The sequence below is a fragment of the Electrona antarctica genome (genome assembly GCF_951216825.1).
Source record: "Electrona antarctica genome assembly, chromosome: 4".
NCBI lineage: Eukaryota > Metazoa > Chordata > Actinopteri > Myctophiformes > Myctophidae > Electrona > Electrona antarctica.
Window position 1 is genome coordinate 15,937,109 of NC_136809.1, and position 23,178 is coordinate 15,960,286.

A 23,178-nucleotide genomic window follows, 5' to 3' on the forward strand; every position below is an offset into this window, starting at 1 on the left:
AAACCCGGAAGAGGTTCCTGCTATAGGCATTTTCTGATGCAAAGATGTGCTTGCGCCCCTTCTCTGCAAGCCACAGGGTCCAACTCTTGTCTCAAAATGCCTTCCGCACTTCCTATTTGCCGTTAGTCTGCCAACACTCGTGCATGGTAATGCTTTACCGTATATGATTGATACCCACACCCTCTTCTATTCCTGCCACCCGCAGGCAATGAGATCTTGAATCAGCGATTTTTAATGGCCACGATTCACTACATGAAAGAAGAAAAGATTGAACTGCCTCTATGCAGATATTCGGGGGAACCATTTGAGCAAAATGTCTCTGTTTGCTATGATCGCTGAATGAATTTAGGCAACCTGTTGCCAACTTGCTTAAATTGTAGTTGAAATTGTAGTTGTAGTTACTTAAAATGTTACGTATATGTTTTTCAAACGCAATACAGAGATGTGCATTATAAATGTATCATTTATTTGATATGATTGCATTGAACTATTCACTGAATTGGTTGGGTCTAATAGAAAATTCAATATTATTGTCCAGTCCTGTGTCAGCTAATTGTATCAGCTAGCAGTACAGTACCAGGACATTGTGACGCAGTCACTATGAAAATATGAATTTCTTCACAAAACGTAAAGTTTCTGTTATTGCCTGTCTCACAAAGATGTCTCTCCATCATCCCTCAAATCCATACTGCCAATTTTCAACATAATGACCCCAGTGTCTAATTAGATATGAATAATGTAATTATTGTGTGACCTTTGTTTATTTATTTCTTTCCCAGAGTTACCAGCGGAAGAAGGTGAGTTATTTTCTCTCTTATCTCTCATTTCTTCCTACTTATTGCACTAAATGTTTCTTTCTGTGGCTGTTATTTATATATGTATATATTTGTAGCCCCTTGTAGTGCTTTCTGTCTTTCTTTCTATGTTTCTTTTCCTTCTTTTTATTCTGTCCATCCTATGTGTTTACAGGGAAGTCACTTTGGTCGCTTGTCATGGAGCAGTTTGAGGATCTCTTGGTTCGCATCTTGCTGCTGGCGGCATGCATCTCCTTTGTAAGCACACACACACAGACACGTGCACGTGCACATGCTGTCCACATGTACAGCCCACACACAGGTGTATATTTATCCTGTATGTTATATAGTACATTAAGATTTGCACAAATGTCTGATATCTTCCTTCCTTAACATGTTTGCAGACCTTGGCATGGTTCGAAGAAGGAGAGGGCACCATCACAGCCTTTGTTGAACCCTTCGTCATTCTCCTCATCCTCATCGCCAATGCCATCGTAGGAGTATGGCAGGTCAGTGTGTGTGTGTGTTTGTGTGTGTGTTTACCAGGTATTTCTGTCCAAGTGGCATAGTACTGCCCTTCAAAGCCAAATGCAGTAACAATGACGTATTTGTGTATCCCATGATTCCCATCCCAAAAGTCAAATTAGCCTATGAGATTTTGGGGGATAAATAATTACAGTACCTCAAGAACAGATATACAATTCGTGTAATATCACTTATATGCCGATCTCATTTGGCTGACTTTTAAACTCGTGTTCAGTACAATTTTAGTTTGTAGTTCACATAAGGGAAAGGGCTAGAGCTAAGATTTGTAAAGTTTAGGAAAAAATAAATACACACAATGTCACTATACCCTCAAAGGGCAGTGTGAGGAGGGGTTGGGAGTTAAAACTCCTTATCTGAAGAATGGAATGCTCTTGGAGGGCTAGTTCTCTTGAACTAGACCTTAGTTGGCTCTTTACTTGACCCTTTCTGGGGGAACAGTAGCCGAAAATAGACTTACAAAGCGTTGTGGTTGCACGTTGTGCTTGTAGATCTGCTATTTTGGGCTAAAGTTCCCCCCAGAATATGGATGTTGGGGTTCAGTTGGTTAAATAATCAAAATCTTTTTTATTTTTGCTAGACATTTCTTTTTTTTGTTCTTCTGTCGTCAAGATGTCAGTCATCACGAATGTCAAGGCGAATGTCTTTTCTTCTTAACTCATTAATATTCCGTCAGGACTGAGCGATTTTGTATATTATTTCTACAATTAGTAATATTAACTTATCGTAAGAGATTCAGGTTGGGGTCAGTTACAAATACCAGAAAAAACGCTAACAAACTGCTTGGGGCAATTCAACGAATCGATTGAAATCTGAACTGTGAAAACCCTTTTGGTGCTGTGAAGTCATCTCGTCCATTATTACAAAGTCATTAAGAATGATCGTTCCCTCATTAGCTAATGGATTGCAGCTTGTCGTCCCATTTGGATTGGTTCATTTGAAAATGAGTCAACCCGTGTGCGTGTGTCTGTGTGTCTGTCTGGCAGGAGCGTAATGCGGAGAACGCCATCGAGGCCCTGAAGGAGTATGAGCCAGAGATGGGCAAGGTCTACCGGCAGGACAAGAAGAGTGTCCAGAGAGTCCGGGCCCGAGACATTGTCCCCGGGGACATCGTGGAAGTGGCAGGTAATGAAAGACTTGGATGCTTAATTTATCCCATTAAGACCTCTCAGGTCTTCTACAAATGTCTTCTAAATCAGTTTTCTGAAAAACCTATATTTCGATGTCAGTGGGGCTCAGACCTTCACAATTATATGTGCTAGACCTTACCCGTTCTGAATATATGAACACCAAATTATGTACAGTGTGGGTAATGTAGCGGATTTATGTTTTTGCAAGAAACGTTTTAAAATTCTGCATGTGCGGCGCCCCCTTTGGATGAAAATGGAATTGCTTTGAAGTGTGTTTTGAAGAAAAGTCAAAAAGGCGGAAAATCTATCCTGACGCAAATGGCCGTCAGGATGGGCCTATATGGGGAGTTGCGTCATGAGGAATCCAGGGAAAGTGAAAATTTGATTTTACGACCTACGGTTCAAGAGTTAATGTTAATGGCGAAATGTAAAGTGGGCTGTTATAGCGCTACCATGAGGCTGGCTGTTTTAATTATTTATTACATTAATTTTAATAATTATGAAACTCCCCTCCAAGTGTTGTAACTGTATCTCTGATGTTTTCTGAGAGAAAAATACTTTTTTTCCCATGTAAGTGGATGGGTAATTTTAATGCACTAATAATTAAAAATAATTAATTATTAATCAATAATTTGTTAAAGTGAAAAAAGGGCTTCGTTAAGACCTCTGTAATATTATAGTCAATGCCTGTGTGAAAAGTCGGAGCGATTGGTGCAGGCAGTGAGGATTCATTGAAACCTTTATTTCAGGGGAATCCAATTGAGACCAGGGTCTCTTTTTCAATGGCGCCCTGTATACAAACAAGAACATAATTTACATCAATGATTTTACATACATGACATGGACACAAAGTACAAAAGATATAATACACAAACACATACACAGAAACAAAACCTTATAACCAAATATTACAAAAAGCAGGTGCATATGCCTTCCTCTAGTGTGAGGTCAGTTAAGAGTCTTTTAAAAATAGTAAATGAAACGAGGACATTCAACTTCAATTATTCCATAAATGTGGAGCATACACCCTGAAGGCAGTATCTCCCAATTTAGTAGTAGCTTTTGGTACCTACTGCAAAAGCTTAACTTGTGATCTGGTACCATAAACAGATGTATTGAGATCTAGCAGTTAATACAGAGGTAGTTTACCAAGTAGTGCTTTAGGAGCTATGACAGTGTTTCAGACAGATATTCAGACATTGAGTGAATTATAGTATGATTTGACCACCGACCCCCATCTCAAAATGTTTTGTCCAGGGACACCCAGAAGCAAAGATTTTAAAGATGTTCACTTTCAAAGATATTATATATATTCAAAGATTTTTGAATATTCGATGCCTCGAAACAGGGCGGCCGTACACCATTGTCGGGAGGGAAGAATCAGACCCCAAATTGGGCCACTTATCCTCTAGTCTTGGGCCAGCACTACATATAGTCACCCTGGCCCAGATTGTCTGCTCGGGTTCATAAATAATCTGCAGATAATAATGGCTATAAATAATCTGCAGATAATAATGGCTATTACTGAACATTCCTAAAATAGGCTGATTGAGATGAGCAATATGTGGCATAGTGCAGGGGTTCTCAACCCTTGGGTCGCGACCCCTCAGTGGGTCGCCAAATTATTTTTGGGGGGTCCCCAAATTATAAAAAAACATTTTTTGCAACTGAATAGCTGGAAAGTGGAAATGAAGAGTTTACATATAGTACACATAGTACATGCATACACTTTCCCTAATGATTATATCTGGTTTCAGTATTTATTTATAGTCTATTGTAGCAGTCAATTTATATTGGGGGGCGGGGCGGGGGTCCCGAGACATTGCCAAAGCATTTCCGGGGGTCCCCGGCCAAAAACGTTGAGAACCCCTGGCATAGTGCACTGGACCACAGTAAAAAAAAGAATGAAACCCAGACACTGATGACTGAACCGGCCACATTAGGCTTGAGAGCTGTGTGTAAACACGTGTCACAGGTAACTCTGGAGATGGAGCTCTTGAGGCGAGTCAAACGGTCACAGTGGAACACACAGTCAGTGCACTCGAGTGCCCTGCATACACAGCCGCTACTGGGAATGGAGATGTGAAGTTAATTTCAAACAAGAGCTGTATCCCTGCATTGCAGATACCTTGCAGCATTGTATGCATCCCTCTTCCACAACACCTACATCCATGATGTGGAAGAAGGGAACAGAATATAAGATCATATAACACTTAAACAGCCACACATCTACATTATAAATCTATCTTTCTAGGTGATGTAGGTAGTCTTTTACTGTTCACTTGAATTTAATTCAAGTGAAAAGCAATGCAAATCTTATTGAAAATACTATCTCAGAAATCAACATCTATAGATGGCTGCAGTCCTCCTGTATTAAATGTTTGGTGGTGTCGTCACAGGCAACGTTAATGTAACGCTGAATGTAATGCACCTCTGATGTCCGCTCCGCAGCCGGGCTCTGAGCTGCTGAGGTTGTTAGGAATCTAGAGCAGCGTAGTGTGTTTCCATCGGCCCGGTTGTTTAGACACCGTTGAAATAACATTGTCTTTGTTTAGTTCTCCCTGGCAGTAATCTGCATGCCGCCTCCTCTATCAGTTATCGTCATGGAAACCCAGTCAGTGGTGGAAAAAGTATCAATACTGCACTATAGAAATACTAAACGGGCCGGAATTCAAAGGCCGGAATTCAAAATTTACTTGAGCAAAAGTACAAAAGTGTCTATCAAAATGTACTTAAAGTAGCCTACCAAAAGTAGAAAATACTCATTATGCAGAATGTCTCATTTCAGTTTTCAAATGTATGAAAATCTTTTGAAAATAGCAGATCTACAAGCTCACAATGCGTTGTGATGCGGGGAGGCATTATACAAAGTAGGGAGATACCTATGACATCACAAGTAGCACAAAGGAATTGGGCTCAGACCACTGTACATAAAAACCCAAATATGATGAGAAGGCCAAATTGTTCAAAATTGGGTATTTGTGGGGATACAAGACACATAGGGGATCCAAAAAAACACAAAAAAATGTGAAAAGGTGATTTTCATGTTGTAGGACCTTTCATTTAATTTAAGGACCTGACATGTTGGACATTTGTAAACTGTCTTTTATAGTGTCTTTACTGTCTTTTTGTAGTGACAATTGAATTGTTAGAATGAGTCAAAGTCAATGCAAGCAGCTATTATTTTTTCGGTGTGGCCTCTGTATGCACTATGCATGTATATGTCCCCTCAAATGTTAACTTCGCGTCACCAGACTTTCCACCGCGGAGGAAGCCTGGTATTCGTTCTAAACCGAGCTGTGTGATCCGGTTTAGCTGGTTCTGGTTGGTGGGTTCCGGTTGGCGTTGCATTGTTTTTGTTCCCCACATAATGCAAATCTTATTCTCGCTACTCGTGCTACGAGTTAGAATAAAAGATGAACATACCAAACAATAATTATTCCAAGAGAAACAAAACCATTATACCAATTTAAAACAATTTGAAACCAGGGGAATGACACATGACACCATGAACCGGATTTGAACCCACAGGGTTGTGTGTACAGTACATGGTGCGGAGGGGGGGTCCTCTGTTAACATTGGGCAACTGAAATGAGTAACACTCAAGTGAGAAGCACTTTTCTGTGTGAACCACCAGCGTGTGGAGGTCAGCTATTTCCACAGATCAACATCAGTCCAGCTGGGACGCCTCAACTCAGCCACTCTTACACAGAAACATGTTAATTCAAGAGAGAGAGAGTGTACCCGTAAGGGTCTGATTCTATCACTCTCAGAGTTACATTTACACTCCAGATCTTACTGCGTTATAGTAACTTTGCACTAACGCGCATGCGCGCGCAGCCGCGCGCACACACACACACACACACACACCCTTGGCCTAGTAATGGAAAAAAAGAAGAAAAAAAACTGAATCCTCCAGATACCCAATGCTATTTATGTCCCCATATGGAAAGGAAATGGGGTTAGCTCTGATTCTCAGAGTTGAATGTGTCTGTCTGTCTCTGTCTGTGTATCTGCTCTCTGGCCAAATGTGTGTGCATTGTACTGTATGTGATTCATGCATAATTTGTTCATTTGTGTGTGATCTATTTACAGTACATCTGTTCGTGTGTGTCTGTATATAATATGCATACCTGTGTGAGTACATTTTTTATGGTTCATGTGGTCAATTCAGGTGTGTTTGAGGGCCTACATGGGGGGGTGCGTGCGTGCGGTAAACGTTGTGGTCTGTAAGATCATGGGAACTCACTGACACGGCTCACAATTGAAATGACAGTTTTGTTTTGTCAGGGTAACCAATTTTATGTTAATTTATTAATAATTATTTCTGCAAAACTAAATCAATGGGTTCAAAGTTCAAACAGATCCTGTTTTTTGAGAGTCTATATTTTGAGAGTCTCATGATGTTATATCTATCTAATCTAAACAATTTTAAACCCTCTCTATACAGCACCGAATAATGCTTAAGCGCAATCCCGGTTTTGATGTGTTAAATCTGCTGAATCAGTCTGGATTCCAGGCTACAGCAAAACGGACCTGTAAAATAAATGATACTGAGGATTTAACTGTCTATGTATATTCTCATGCTGTGCTGTCATCGTCCTCCCCTCCCCCCCAGTTGGTGATAAGGTACCTGCTGACATCAGGCTCACGGCCATCCGCTCCACCACCCTGCGTGTGGACCAGTCCATTCTGACGGGGGAGTCCGTCTCTGTGATCAAACACACTGACCCTGTGCCAGACCCCCGAGCCGTCAACCAGGATAAGAAGAACATGCTCTTCTCTGTGAGTCATCGTGTGTGTGTGTGTGTGTGTGTGTGTGTGTGTGTGATTATTCCTGGGAAATAATAGGCGTAGACTCTCCAGTACCTTTCACATACAGCCTCATCAACACATATTTAACTCTTATACTTATAACATGTCTTTTCTGTGGCAATGGAGTCTATTTGTTGTTTAGTGGATAAAGGGGTGGTTTGCTTTGACCAATCTCAGGGCACCAACATCGCAGCGGGACGGGCCATCGGGGTCGTCGTGGCGACAGGGGTGCAGACGGAGATCGGGAAGATCCGAGACGAGATGGCCGCCACAGACCCGGAGAGAACTCCCCTGCAGCAGAAACTAGACCAGTTTGGAGAACAACTCTCCAAGGTTAGCCTGCATAGGACTGCAATTCAATATCATGATTTAGAAAAAAAACAGACGATCCGGGCACTCAAGAGTAAAAAGAGGAACAGCCTTTATTTTATTAAAAGCCATGTTTCGACCATAAAAGGTCGTCAGGGCGATGCGAGCACCTTTTACAATTTCACCACAGTCATCTTTTTACCTCCTGTGAGCACCTGGTTACTCCTGATGTTTCTCAATATCATGATTATTTAAAACCTTTGCATTGATTCAGATAAATTGGCTAGTTAACTATCCGTAAATATCTGTTTCTCTCTATATATATATATATATATATATATATATATATATATATATATTACATTTTTTTTGACCAGCCCTAGTATAGCCTGATTTAAACATAGTTAAGTGGTGGTAATCTACAAGCTCCGTAGTTTGAGGACGACATGGTACACAACCAAGAATCAAGTCTGTCTCAACATCTAGATCTACAAGCTTGCAACGTAGCGCGAAAGCGGCGTGTCGTGCGTGCGCTTGTAGATCTGTTATTTTCTCTAGTTTGGGTCCCGGGCAAACATCTAATCTCCTTTTGGTCTCGAGCTGAAAAATTTGGGAACCACTGGCTATAGTATGTGGCGCCGCTAACCGGTCTTGTCTCTCAGGTGATCAGTGTCATCTGCGTGGCGGTCTGGGCCATCAACGTGGGACACTTCAACGACCCGGTCCACGGAGGCAGCTGGCTGAGAGGCGCCGTTTACTACTTCAAGATCGCCGTGGCGTTGGCTGTGGCTGCCATACCAGAAGGTACCCTGTCTGTCTGTCTGTCTCGTTTCGCCGTTTAGTTATAGGTACTGTATATACCGTAAGTGACATTGCACTAATTGTCGTCCATGTATTCATGAGCTAATTGTTACGACACCTGATTTGACTTTGAGACAAATGAATGGCTCATTGTCGACCACAAATGTAGTTACTGCATATAGGCTTTGTTCTACAACAAAGTACCTACCTAATACAGTCAGTGATATATATTCTTGTACTGTATGTCTAGATCTAGCAGAAAATAACAGATCTAAAAGCGATACAGATGTATATAAAGTGGTTAAACTAATTTTGATATACATTTGAATTCCGGACACCACTTTGACAACCGCTGATCTAATATACCTCTCATTGTCACTGCCTCTCCTCCAGGCCTGCCGGCGGTCATCACCACCTGCCTGGCCCTGGGGACCAGACGCATGGCCCGCAAGAACGCCATCGTTCGGAGCCTGCCCTCCGTAGAGACCCTGGGCTGCACCTCCGTCATCTGCTCCGACAAGACGGGGACGCTCACCACCAACCAGATGTCTGTCTGCAGGGTAAGACACACTGACAGAGACAGGTGTCTGTCTGCAGGGTAAGACACACTGACAGAGAGACAGGTGTCTGTCTGCAGGGTAAGACACACTGACAGAGAGACAGGTGTCTGTCTGCAGGGTAAGACACACTGACAGAGAGACAGGTGTCTGTCTGCAGGGTAAGACACACTGACAGAGAGACAGGTGTCTGTCTGCAGGGTAAGACACACTGACAGAGACAGGTGTCTGTCTGCAGGGTAAGACACACTGACAGAGAGACAGGTGTCTGTCTGCAGGGTAAGACACACTGACAGAGAGACAGGTGTCTGTCTGCAGGGTAAGACACACTGACAGAGAGACAGGTGTCTGTCTGCAGGGTAAGACACACTGACAGAGAGACAGGTGTCTGTCTGCAGGGTAAGACACACTGACAGAGAGACAGGTGTCTGTCTGCAGGGTAAGACACACTGACAGAGAGAGACAGGTGTCTGTCTGCAGGGTAAGACACACTGACAGAGAGAGACAGGTGTCTGTCTGCAGGGTAAGACACACTGACAGAGAGAGACAGGTGTCTGTCTGCAGGGTAAGACACACTGACAGAGAGACAGGTGTCTGTCTGCAGGGTAAGACACACTGACAGAGAGACAGGTGTCTGTCTGCAGGGTAAGACACACTGACAGAGAGACAGGTGTCTGTCTGCAGGGTAAGACACACTGACAGAGAGACAGGTGTCTGTCTGCAGGGTAAGACACACTGACAGAGACAGGTGTCTGTCTGCAGGGTAAGACACACTGACAGAGAGACAGGTGTCTGTCTGCAGGGTAAGACACACTGACAGAGAGACAGGTGTCTGTCTGCAGGGTAAGACACACTGACAGAGAGACGGGTGTCTGTCTGCAGGGTAAGACACACTGACAGAGACAGGTGTCTGTCTGCAGGGTAAGACACACTGACAGAGAGACAGGTGTCTGTCTGCAGGGTAAGACACACTGACAGAGAGACAGGTGTCTGTCTGCAGGGTAAGACACACTGACAGAGAGACAGGTGTCTGTCTGCAGGGTAAGACACACTGACAGAGAGACAGGTGTCTGTCTGCAGGGTAAGACACACTGACAGAGAGACAGGTGTCTGTCTCCAGGGTAAGACACACTGACAGAGACAGGTGTCTGTCTGCAGGGTAAGACACACTGACAGAGACGGGTGTCTGTCTGCAGGGTAAGACACACTGACAGAGAGACAGGTGTCTGTCTGCAGGGTAAGACACACTGACAGAGAGACAGGTGTCTGTCTGCAGGGTAAGACACACTGACAGAGAGACAGGTGGAGGGTTATTAGGATGGAGAGAGAGACAGGTGTCTGTCTGCAGGGTAAGACACACTGACAGAGAGACAGGTGTCTGTCTGCAGGGTAAGACACACTGACAGAGAGACAGGTGGAGGGTTATTAGGATGGAGAGAGAGAGAGACAGGTGTCTGTCTGCAGGGTAAGACACACTGACAGAGAGACAGGTGGAGGGTTATTAGGATGGAGAGAGAGAGAGAGACAGGTGTCTGTCTGCAGGGTAAGACACACTGACAGAGAGACAGGTGGAGGGTTATTAGGATGGAGAGAGAGAGACATGTGTCTGTCTGCAGGGTAAGACGCACTGACAGAGAGACAGGTGGAGGGTTATTAGGATGGAGAGAGAGAGAGAGACAGGTGTCTGTCTGCAGGGTAAGACACACTGACAGAGAGACAGGTGGAGGGTTATTAGGATGGAGAGAGAGAGAGAGACAGGTGTCTGTCTGCAGGGTAAGACACACTGACAGAGAGACAGGTGGACGGGTTATTAGGATGGAGAGAGAGAGAGAGGCAGGTGTCTGTCTGCAGGGTAAGACACACTGATAGAGAGACAGGTGGAGGGTTATTATGATGGAGAGAGAGAGAGAGAGAGAGAGAGAGACAGGTGTCTGTCTGCAGGGTAAGACAGATTGCCGCTATTTAACACTTTTACAAAAAGTATCACTCACTGCACCTTTAACTAAACTGCTGAGTTTAATTTGTTCCCCCACTGTTTCTAAATGTTTTGCTCTCAAAATAATATGAAATGTCTGTGTGATGTGCACCGTCACCTCAAACGGAGAAGAATATCAACTGTGTCTGTGTGATGTGCACCGTCACCTCAAACAGAGACACATTTAATATTAAATGTGTCTGTGTGATGAGCACCGTCACCCCAAACAGAGACACGTGTCTGTGTGATGAGCACCGTCACCCCAAACAGACCTGTGTCTGTGTGATGAGCACCGTCACCCCAAACAGACCTGTGTCTGTGTGATGAGCACCGTCACCCCAAACAGAGACACGTGTCTGTGTGATGAGCACCGTCACCCCAAACAGACCTGTGTCTGTGTGATGTGCACCGTCACCTCAAACAGAGACATGTGTCTGTGTGATGTGTCTGTGTGATGTGCACCGTCACCCCAAACAGAGACATGTGTGTGTGATGTGTCTGTGTGATGTGCACCGTCACCCCAAACAGAGACCCGTGTCTGTGTGATGTATCTGTGTGATGTGCACCGTCACCCCAAACAGAGATCCCGTGTCTGTGTGATGTGTCTGTGTGATGTGCACCGTCACCCCAAACAGAGACACGGTGAAAGACGGAGGAGAAAGAAGCACTAACATCAAGTGAAACCTACTAAATTATAGTGGGATTTGCTTTTAAGTCTGCGTTTTAGTGTCTGTCTATGAATTATGGCATGCCTTCCCTCAACTACAGAATGGTTTGTGAACAGTTTGCCTGAGTTGTTATGTTATAACAATGTCTGAAAATGTGTGTGCACAAATGTCCTGGCTATTAGCAGCTGAATATAAGTTTGGTCTTATGTCAAGTACGCATCATCATAAATATACAATGGATGTAATATGACGTTATCTCGCAAAGTACGGCGAAAATGGGCTCCATTGTCCATTAGCTCTCTAAAAACACAAACTCCTCCAGCTTCCAGGTGGCTGCAGTCCGGACCCCCGTCTCCCCATTATAATGACAAAACCATATAGATTATTATTTTCAACAACTAAACAGTACTATACCTCAATAGCATGATCGCGTCCCTTTAAGGACAGAGAGAATGGCAAGGGAAGGAAGGAAGGGCGGGGGAGAGGGATAGGTGGATGGTGATATAATGACGAATAAAATAAATATTTTTGGATGGTTGAGCAATAGAAGGAAATAGTTGTTTGATAGATGGAAGGAAGACAAAGAGGATAAATTGGGAGGGTTGTGTTTGGAATGAAAGGAGAACTGAAATTGAGCCTGTACACTCCAAACAGTGTACAGAATGGAACTTACAGGTCCATTTGGTTCCATGCTGTACACCTTTTTGGAGTTTAGCATAACACTTCTGTGTGGATTGTCATCTTCTAACAATATAACCGACTAATGAGTTAACAAGATACTGGTGTTTCTAACAACTGTCTGTATGTGCATGCACTCGTGCACGTATGTGTTTATTTTGTTTGTGTGTGCTCGGTGCAGATGTTTGTTGTGGACAGCGAGTCGGAGGACCGCTGCAGCTTGAGCGAGTTTGCGGTGACCGGATCGACTTACGCCCCGGAAGGGGAAGTGTGAGTTGATTTTACCCTTTTATTAACCTTTGACCCCTCTTAACATACAGTAGGCTGGTTTGTAGACTCCAGAAATGACCGGCTATGCTATTATATTGTCAGCTTACATCTGCAATTGGATAGAACTTAGGCATTCCATCATCATTCATGTCAGTCGAGAGTCGAAGAGTATTCGAGCTCCTTCCATCAAACCCTGATGGTCTTGGTGTATTTCATAAAAGCAAAGGTTAAATCCTCAATCTGCAAAACGGGTTGTAAGCCTTCTTCCATCATAGGTAGTAGTTGGTGGAATGCATGTTTACATGCATGTAAACGTGACGTCTTTTTCATTGGGTTTTATGAGCGGTCGAGTTTAGGCCTGCAACCATCGATTATTTTTGCACCAATTATTCTATTGATTGCTTTTTTTGGATAATTGATTTATAATCAACTACATTGATTAGTCGGATTAATCATGCATTCTTGTACTAGTGTCAAAAATAGCGTAAAGAACTGACCTACAAGCTTAAAACGCATTGCAATTCGACATTGTGAGCTTGTAGATGAGCTATATTTGCTGTATTTAAAAAAGCAAATAACTAATTGAAATCTTCCCACTTGAACTAATCGATCGGATCAATTTGATTCGTTCAATTAACTGTTACACCCCTAGTCGGGTTCCATAACCTCCGTTGACCTACCTGCACTTGCATGCCTTTGTGATGTCAGTCTGAAGTGGTCTGGCAAGGGATCTATGTGATGTCAGTCTGAAGTGGTCTGGCAAGGGATCTAAGATCTATACACGATATGGCTGTAAAGTGTATGATGAATCAATTACAGTTCTGTCATCCCCTTATTGGTAGAGATACATGATCAAACGGATAAGCCAGGAAGTTCCTGGAGGCTGGACAACGTGTAGTCCAGTACTTCCTGATTTGTACATCCAGTAGTTATTTTCCAGGCGTTATCTCCTCATGCCTGTGGGAGATAAAACTGGACAGAGAGGTTAGGTAACTTGTAAAAGTCTGCCATCTACTGGTGACATGAGGTCAAAAGTAATAGGCTAGACTTGATAAATATTGGTGTTGGCAAAGTTTCTGTAGAAAAAAAGAAACAATTATACAGAAGCTAGTCCAGTGGTTACGGCCGTTCATATTCACATCAATGATTATAATTATAACTATTAAACATATAGTTTAACAAATCGTCACTCAAGTAGATAGCATAGTCTACACCACAACTATAATAAAGACAATGGTGAACGATACAGTTATCGTCATAGTGCTCAGTGTGAACAGTCCTTGTCAACTAAAGCTTGTAATCATGGCCTTTCTATGCATTTCCATTTGGACCATTTCTGCAATGATGACCGATTGCCGCAGCTTGATGACTTTGCATTAATTCGATCCTCCAAATAGCTAACACATTTTTTTTCCTTGTATGACTTGAAATGCCTCGAACCCTTTGAAACGCACATCGCTGGAGGTTGTGTCTGGCCAATCATCAAATACTGCTGAGTCCTTCATTGATTTGATCCTAACCTTCAACGTTGGTGGGCAGTGAAACTGCATTTTCCCTCAGCCTTTTGTCCTTCAATCTATAATGAATAAAGACCTTTGTTAATTTAATAAAGGACATAGTTTTAGTGCAAGGGGGTTAAATCTACCTTCCTCTCCTTTATTCTGCCTGGTCATAGCTGTACAGTTGGAGGCCATCGATATTGTCCTTTTCTTTTTGCTGAGGTTTGCGTGATCTGCGCAAAAGGACAGTTAACCCATTTTGGGCGGGAACCCCTTTTGGTGTTTTAAACATTATGTTATAATTTAGCTATTGAAAAATAGCAGATCTACAAGCTCATAGCGCGCCACCGAGTGGCGCGCTACGAGCTTGTAGGTCTGCTATTTTTGAAAAATCGTGAAAATATTTATTTCAGAAAACTGGAGGATTTAGAAAGATTTTTTAAAATTTTGAGGTCAGGCCTAAATGGGTCAAATGATAAGGGACAGTATCGGTGGCACCCAACTGTACGTGTCGTAGTAGAGCATTAATGCACCCTAGGGCAGTGGTTCCAAAAGTGGGTTCCGGGGACCCCCAGGGGTCCTTGAGGGAGTTCCAGGGGACCCCCAGGGGTCCTTGAGGGAGCTCCGGGGGACCCCCAGGGGTCCTTGAGGGAGTTCCGGGGGACCCCCAGGGGTCCTTGAGGGAGTTCCGGGGGACCCCCAGGGGTCCTTGAGGGAGTTCCGGGGGACCCCCAGGGGTCCTTGAGGGAGTTCCGGGGGACCCCCAGGGGTCCTTGAGGGAGTTCCAGGGACCCCCAGGGGTCCTTGAGGGAGTTCCGGGGGACCCCCAGGGGTCCTTGAGGGAGTTCCGGGGGACCCCCCAGGGGTCCTTGAGGGAGTTCCAGGGGATCCCCCAGGGGTCCTTGAGGGAGTTCCAGGGGATCCCCCAGGGGTCCTTGAGGGAGTTCCGGGGACCCCCAGGGGTCCTTGAGGGAGCTCCGGGGGATCCCCAGCTAAATGATAGTTTAGAACCAAATGGACCCTTATGGGTCTAACTCTGAGAGTGTACATTCCATTGGTACACTCTCAGAGTTAAATTAACATTGATTTTACAATTATTGTGTTAATTTAACTCTGAGAGTGTACAAATTGGGCGTCCCAGACTGAGATTTAAATGGGGGTCCGTAGACTAATGCATGTCAAACTGGGGGTCCTTGGAATTAAAATGGTTGAGAATCATTGCTAGAGCCGTAACATTCTTCTCTTATGGGGCGTCCCTGGCATATCTTTTCAAATGGGGGTCTGCGGGATAATTAGTGTCAATTTGGGGGTCCTTGACATGAAAGAGTTTGGGAAGCACTGCCCTAGGGTGTATTTACAGTGGTGAAAAGATTCCCACATTCTCCATTAACCCATTCTGGGCGGGAACCCCTTTTGGTGTTTTAACTAAGCATTGTGTTATACTTAAGCTTTTGAAAAATCTTGAAAATGAGGCACAAATCTTTGAATATATTCTTTCAGAAGACTTCTTTTTTATTATTTCGAAGTCGGGCCTAAATGGATTAACCCATTTTGGGCGGGAACCCCTTTTGGTGTTAGCATTATGTTATGCTTTAGCTATTGAAAAATAGCAGATCTACAAGTTCATAGCGCGCCACCGAGTGGCGCGCTACGAGCTTGTAGGTCTGCTATTTTTGAAAAATCAAAGAACGACTAACATGGAAACATAGCTTTTTCAGAAAACTGTCAGGATGTAGAAGACATTTTTAGAATCTGATCTCAGGTCAGAATGGATTTAGTGACTCAGAGTGCTCACCGGGAATCTGAAAGTTCCTGTTTCCATCCCAACTCATCCCAGCTCCTCATGTCCTTGAGCAAGATGCAGAACCCCTAACGTCTCTGTTTCCACCCCAACTCATCCCAGCTCCTCATGTCCTTGAGCAAGATGCAGAACCCCTAACGTCTCTGTTTCCACCCCAACTCATCCCAGCTCCTCATGTCCTTGAGCAAGATGCAGAACCCCTAACGTCTCTGTTTCCACCCCAACTCATCCCAGCTCCATGTCCTGTTTCCACCCCTAACTCATCCCAGCTCCCATGTCCTTGAGCAAGATGCAGAACCCCTAACTCATCCCAGCTCCTCATGTCCTTGAGCAAGATGCAGAACCCCTAACGTCTCTGTTTCCACCCCAACTCATCCCAGCTCCATGTCCTGTTTCCACCCCTAACTCATCCCAGCTCCCATGTCCTTGAGCAAGATGCAGAACCCCTAACTCATCCCAGCTCCTCATGTCCTTGAGCAAGATGCAGAACCCCTAACGTCTCTGTTTCCACCCCTAACTCATCCCAGCTCCCATGTCCTTGAGCAAGATGCAGAACCCCTAACGTCTCTGCAGGTTCTGTTCAGTAGCTGCCACTGCTGCTCCTTAGTTAAGATGAGTAAATGTTTTTGGCCAAATTAATAATAACCCCACACTAGAGGTTTTCATGGGAACACCCGAAAATAGCAGACAATGGCCGAGACCTGTACGGAAAGGGGTCCATGTTCCATAAAAGATGTAGATAGGAAGATTTATTTTTATAACTATGTAACTGTGATCACACACTAGGCACCTTTAATAATGTATGTATTTTGGGGCGGGAACCCCTTTTGGTGTTAGCATTATGTTGTGCTTTAGCTATTGAAAAATAGCAGATCTACAAGCTCATACAAGCTTGTAGATCTGCTATTTTTGAAAAATCGAAGAACGACTGACATAGAAACATAGCTTTTTCAGAAAACTATCAGGATGTAGAAGACAACAACAAAATGAGGACCAAAAGGTGCGTTCTTTTTTTAATCAGCTGTCCCAAGCATGACACTACAGAAATGCAAAGCTTTGCGTCCAAGCTGATGGTCTCTCTATCCATCCCTCACTGTCGGACACAGAGGCACTCCTGTGCCTCAGACCTATTAATACATAGGCTGAGTCACTGCTCCACACACACAGCGAGCCAGCAGCCATGTCTGGCAGGAGAGCAAGGTGGCAGCCAGGCAGGATTAACACAAACAGTCAGTGTTCATCTGACTGCTTCTTTATAAAAAAAAAGTATGCCATGCAGGTTGCGCTGTCGTGATTAATTTCCCCCCCTGTACTTACTAGTTTAAGACTTTGTCATCAATAGTATAATTTCCATAGAGCAGTGGTTCTCAAAGTGGGGTTCCTTGAGGGGGTTCCACAGTCCACACGGGCTGTTGCAGGTTTGTAACTTGTGCACTCTCAAAGTTATGTGGGTCTTTGAAATTAAAAAGTTGAGAACCACTGCCATAGTTTTTTTTCTTTCTTTCCTTTTTTCCCAGCAGCAGAAGACACTGTAGGCAGCGCTTTTCCTTCATAAAAAGGGGCCTAGACCGTGAACATAAGACGACCTAAAAACCCCCTTCTCTGCCACTCTCTGTGTGTCATTCTGTCCGCTCTGTGTGTGTATGTGTGTCACTGTGTGTCCTGCAGCTACAAGGATGGCGTGGTGGTGAAGTGCAGTCAGTACGAAGGCTTGGTGGAGCTGGCCTCCATCTGCGCCCTCTGCAACGACTCCTCTCTGGACTTCAACGAGGTGACAGGCAGCAAGTCCACGCTTAACCACATAATCCCTATGGTCCTTATTCTGGCCTTGTCATAATAGCCCAAAAATAGGCAACAGCTTGTAGATTGTCTCACTATTTGTACATATACATAAACTGTATGTACATACAGTACATGTGTACTATAGTGGTCAAGGAGCTTTTGATCCATTTACCACTTAAACCTTTGTTGTATGATAAATGGCAGAAATAGCTCCCAATGCATCACGATGCTTTATGAACCCAAGCATACTATTCTGTGCAAACATTTGATACAAATTTGACAAAGTGCGGATCAATGCATTGTGAGCTGTAGATTGGCTGATTAGTCACATTGTAAATTGTTAAATACAGGCCTCCGGTTCCAGTTTGAGCTGATTGGGTGTTTCAATGATTAGAAGAGAAAAAAACATAAGATTTATTTTCATGAACACGCATTTTACACATTCTATAAAGACAAGAAATATATACACTAGAACTATTGATGGTTTGCAGGATGTGGTTCAAAACATCAATAAAGTGAGCCTAACTGTAGGTCTGCCCTCGATACCAAGAGAGCATTGAACATTTCCTCAGCTGCTAATTACAGCTCAAACACACTAGTAGGCGTTTAAAATCCGACCCACAGTGAAAAGAATTGGCATCGCACATTTAACGACTGACGGATTACATTTAAGCAGGAGATGACGGATTAGAATGATCTAACCCTGCACACTACAAGATAACACTGAGACTGCCCATGGTGAGTTGGTAGATCTTTGATGTTGGTCATCATGGCCAAAAACCGGGTTCAGGGCAGGCATTGCAGTCTATTCCCAGCATTACGAGATGCTGCAGTAGGTGCAACTGGGTTATTATTGGTGAGGTGATTGGTTTGAATTGATATATGGTGCGACATAATGTTAAACAATTGTGTGTGCGTGTGTGTGTGGCGTCCATTTGTGCGTGCGTGCGTGGACTTCCAGACAAAGGGTGTGTTTGAGAAGGTGGGTGAAGCGACAGAGACTGCCCTCTGCTGTCTGGTGGAGAAGATGAACGTGTTTGACACAGACCTGAGAGGACTGAGCCCCGTGGAGAGAGCTACAGCATGCTGCTCCGTAAGACTAACATCATCTATATTTACAATTCATCTAGTCTATCTCAGTGGTTCCCAAACACTGGGTCGAGACCCATTTGTGGGTCCCTTTATTTTTTTTGTTTCTTATATTTAGTTTTGAATTATTATTTCAAAAAAAGAAAAAAATCATGAATTAAAAACTAAATTCAGTGTTTTTTTTGCCCCCCCCAGTAATTTCATGAAGAAATCAATTCAAATCTAAAAGTCCATTAATTAGAAAACAAATGTTTAACTAGTGAAAATAGCTGATCTACAAGCTCATAATGCGGTGCGACGCGTTGTGAACTTGTAGATCTGCTATTTTCACTAGTTAAACATTTCATCATGAATCAAATCATGAATTCATCAAATCATGAATTCATCAAATCATGAATTCATCAAATCATGAATTCATCAAATCATGAATTCATCAAATCATGAATTCATCAAATCATGAATTCATTAAAAACTAAATTCAGTGTTTTTTTTGCCCCCCCCCCCCCCAAGTAATTTCATGAAGAAATCAATGAAAAATCTAAGAAAACAAATGTTTAGCCGATCTACAAGCTCACATTGCGGCGCGAAGCGACGCGTTGTGAGCTTGTAGATCTGCTATTTTCACTAGGTTGGGTCCTGGGGCAAAAATCTAATCTCTCTTTTGGGTCACAGGCTAAAAACTTTGGGAACCTCTGATCTGTCTTATCTGTGTGTCTGTGCCTGTCTAGTGTCTACTTACACCATCGTATTACAAGTATAAATTAGGCTTTGACGGTAAAATTGTAATGTAAAGTGTACGGTACAGTTTATACATGACAGTGAATGAATTCTCCTATTGTTAGATGTTTGGTTGTTAGATTGTGAATTGCATCAGTCGAATGAATCGTTAACATCCCTTATGTATGCGAGTACATACGGTCGGTATGTCTGTCTACTGTCTACAGTATGTCTACGGTAATCTATGGGTCCCTTAATTGTTTCTTTCCTACATTTTGTTTTTAATTGTTGTCCGGCATGCCTCTATGCTGTGTACCATCCAGGTCATCAAGCAGCTGATGAGGAAGGATATAACACTGGAGTTCTCCAGAGACAGGAAATCCATGTCCGTCTTCTGCACTCCCAATAAGCACGGCAGGCAGATCGGCAGCGGCGCCAAGATGTTTATCAAGGTCAGACCTCTCTCTGCATCCTAAACTCTTGTTCTTTCACGTTCTTTCTTTGCCTTTCCGCCTTGCTTTGTCTCCATTTATTTTGTGCTTGTATACCCCTCATACTCTCAAATACCAATTAAGTCCTCCCCAGACGTATTTGTGTGTTGTCACTGCTGTTGTGTCCTACTGGCTCACCTGCCAGTGAGTAGCCCTCCACCGGGAGGATTGTAGAGCCTCCGTCCTACTCCTCCCAGCCCAACACTCGGGTGCCATAGGAGTACATGCGATGATAAATAGAACCCTCCCTGCCCGGCTTCCCTCCCCCGAACACTTGGAGCATTGTATTCGTTTAGACGCTCGACAAAGCCGGATGCATCGTGGGTGTTTTCGAACCCCATTCTCTGCCCTTTCTTTCTGTCTCTCTAATGTCTTTACCTCTTTCTCCATCGTAACAGGGAGCACCTGAGACCGTTCTGGAGCGGTGCAGATACATGCGTCTCAGTGGCTCTGGATCGGGGTCGACCCGCGTGCCTCTGAGCTCCGCGGTCCGAGAGAAGCTCCTCGCCACCGTGCGAGAGTGGGGCTCCGGCCGTGACATGCTGCGCTGCCTCGCCATGGCGACCAGGGACACGCCCCCCGAGCCCCGCTCCCTCAACCTGGAGAACACTGCCAAGTTCGCCGAATACGAGGTGAGGATTCTAACGCTTTTTCCCTTGGAGCCTGCCTTTCTTACATCTGACAATGGCTGCACCCCACACATGCACACATAAACACAGCCTTCTGTTTTTCAGACATGTTAAGCACTTCTGCCCTATATAGTACTATATATATGTATGTGAGCCAGTGTGAAAACTGGTGTATCATCGCAGATTCTCCCAATTTACACGGCTACTGTAAAGAGAGCTATAGAACAATGTTGACCTGCACCGGCCTTGTTCTTAAGAGTGTCCACCCTGAGATTGGGAAGTTGGGGTTCATACCAAAGACAATAATTATGGTACCCTCTGCACCCTCCTTGTTTAGCACTCGGCATAAAGGTTTAGACTGGGGGTAAGCCCTCCTCCTAAGTACAGTTTTTGTCCATGACGTAGGGGCACCATCTCAAGCGAACTTGAGCCACGAGAGATACCACTGAGCGTGCTAAAGTGCGCGAGTTGCTGTGTCGAACGTTGCGAACGTCGCTTAGTCGTCTCAGCCCTGTTCGAGTTGCAATATGGACAGAATAGAAAATAATGTTCTGGCGAGAGTGTTTGCCCCGACTGCCACTCAAAGTGGCTGCTGGCCAATCACATAGCATCCTTGCACAAGTGCACGGGCCAATCGCATCACGTCCTTACTCAAACACGAAGGCTATTCCGCACTCGTGTGGAGGGGGTGGACAGTGCTTGTACATCAAGCTGCCACATGCTACAGGAACAAGAGATGAGCTGCTGGCCTATGAGCCACATGGGTCAGGAACCGTTGGTTCTAAAGCTACTTACTACTCAAACCCCCATTGTATGACGGTGTCACATCATGTATAGAATAGCCGATCTATAAGCACACATTGCATTACGATGTGACGCATTGTTAGATTGTAGATCGGCTGTTTTCCCCTAACCCTAGCCCAAAATTGGGATGCCAGCTGAATATCCAATGAAAATATTAAGAGCTTGTGACTAAATTATATCTAATTGAATCCATTGGAACACAGCTTATCTTTCCCATGTCCTGAAAAGTAACGGTTTTGAACCTGCAAGGTTTCCACTCAACAGTGATGATATAGTAAACAATTGATTATGTAATGATTGGAATCTACTAGGCGTATAGGAGTATATCATGTGTTCGTGCCGAGATGAGGTGTTGAGTCACAATGCAGATCTCGTTGACCTCTTGACCCTTCCTGTCGCCTCCAGTCTGACCTGACCTTTGTGGGCTGCGTTGGAATGCTGGACCCTCCCAGGAAAGAGGTGCTCTCTGCCGTGCGCATGTGTCGACAGGCCGGCATTCGAGTCATCATGATCACAGGTAGGGGGAACATGCAAGCAAACACCAACATTCAAGATGGTCATTCTTGCGTCCAAGAACACACGTAGAGTAAAGTTATTTTGGTTTTAGTTCCTCATTATACATTATAGCAGCAATAACAACAAAGAAATAATAAAGACATACCGTAGCAACAGCAGTAAGCAATATGTCAAAGTATGGACATTAGTTATACCACAGTTTGAGATGCTTGAAGGTGCTGTGTGCATTGTTCCTACATCTAAATATTGTCCATATGTATGTGTGCACTGTGGAGTATATCTGTCTCTAAATATCTGTAATTACCTGTACATAATGTGTTTGTGTCCGTTAACACAGTGTGGGCGGCTATGTGTGATTGTGTGAGTAGCTGCCTCTACACACAGGCAGTCGGAGCGGTAGATTGGCATTTCCTAAGCCTATTATTATGGTTCTTCCTGGTCTGTTCGTTCATACACACAATATACAGACAGCGAGGGTAATCGAGGGTAAACACTGTACAGACTGGGCATTTGAATGCTCCTACATGTTGATCAGCAGGGAGCAGAACTGGGAGCAATGGCATCCCATGCGTTACACCCTCACAGTAAAACTCCTAACTATCAGGTGAAAAGTAGCGACTTCATGTTTATCGGACAAGACATGTGGTCGCCTACACACCCTTCTCAGACCCACTGTAGGAGTCAGCAATGACAGCCAGGGAATTTGCCCTTCGCTAAACCCCACCCCAAAAGCCATTGTCCAATGCCAATCCAAATGGTTTAGCAATCTTTGCTAAGGATGGCAAGCTTTTCGTCACCTCATAGCTGTCAATGTTATTTTGCATGGCTGTGTTGTTGAACACTTGCACAGCTTAACGTCGGGAAAGTTAAACGACTGACCCGCCCAGGTGATGGCAATAATACTAATTAATCACCGTAGTCTTACCGTGCAATACATGAAAACTTCCTTCCCTCTGCCAGGTGACAACAAAGGCACGGCCCTGTCCATCTGTCGGCGAGTGGGCATCATCACAGAGCAGGAGGAGGAGGAGGCGGGCAGCGCCAGCTCCCCGTACAGCGGCGGGCTCACGGGCCGTGAGTTTGACGAGCTGCCCCCCCACCTGCAGCGACAGGCGTGCCGCACGTGCCGCTGCTTCGCCCGCGTCGAGCCGGCGCACAAGAGCCGCATCGTGGAGTACCTGCAGAGTCTGGATGACATCACTGCCATGGTGAGATAACACCTTGTTAACGTGACGCGTGACAGAGCGGTCACATTTTTAAGTCAATTAAAGGTAGGGTAAGTGATTTTCTTTGGTTAAAACAAGTGTTAA

At 44.3% G+C, this 23,178-nt stretch overlaps 1 protein-coding gene across 8 annotated transcripts in view; it reads left to right on the plus strand.

The window, feature by feature from the left end:
* Positions 1-23,178, plus strand: part of LOC306922215 (sarcoplasmic/endoplasmic reticulum calcium ATPase 2) — a 45,999-nt gene that overhangs the window by 11,992 nt on the left and 10,829 nt on the right. For all 8 annotated transcript variants that reach the window (XM_079499624.1, XM_079499623.1, XM_079499622.1 and 5 more), the window contains 15 exons: positions 780-797; positions 970-1,052; positions 1,199-1,303; positions 2,324-2,462; positions 7,086-7,252; positions 7,460-7,615; positions 8,254-8,395; positions 8,786-8,952; positions 12,452-12,540; positions 17,509-17,611; positions 18,584-18,715; positions 19,752-19,880; positions 20,318-20,551; positions 21,758-21,869; positions 22,829-23,076. In XM_079499624.1, coding sequence (XP_079355750.1) covers positions 780-797; positions 970-1,052; positions 1,199-1,303; positions 2,324-2,462; positions 7,086-7,252; positions 7,460-7,615; positions 8,254-8,395; positions 8,786-8,952; positions 12,452-12,540; positions 17,509-17,611; positions 18,584-18,715; positions 19,752-19,880; positions 20,318-20,551; positions 21,758-21,869; positions 22,829-23,076 — 2,024 coding nt within the window. The remainder of the gene's footprint in view (positions 1-779; positions 798-969; positions 1,053-1,198; positions 1,304-2,323; positions 2,463-7,085; positions 7,253-7,459; positions 7,616-8,253; positions 8,396-8,785; positions 8,953-12,451; positions 12,541-17,508; positions 17,612-18,583; positions 18,716-19,751; positions 19,881-20,317; positions 20,552-21,757; positions 21,870-22,828; positions 23,077-23,178) is intronic.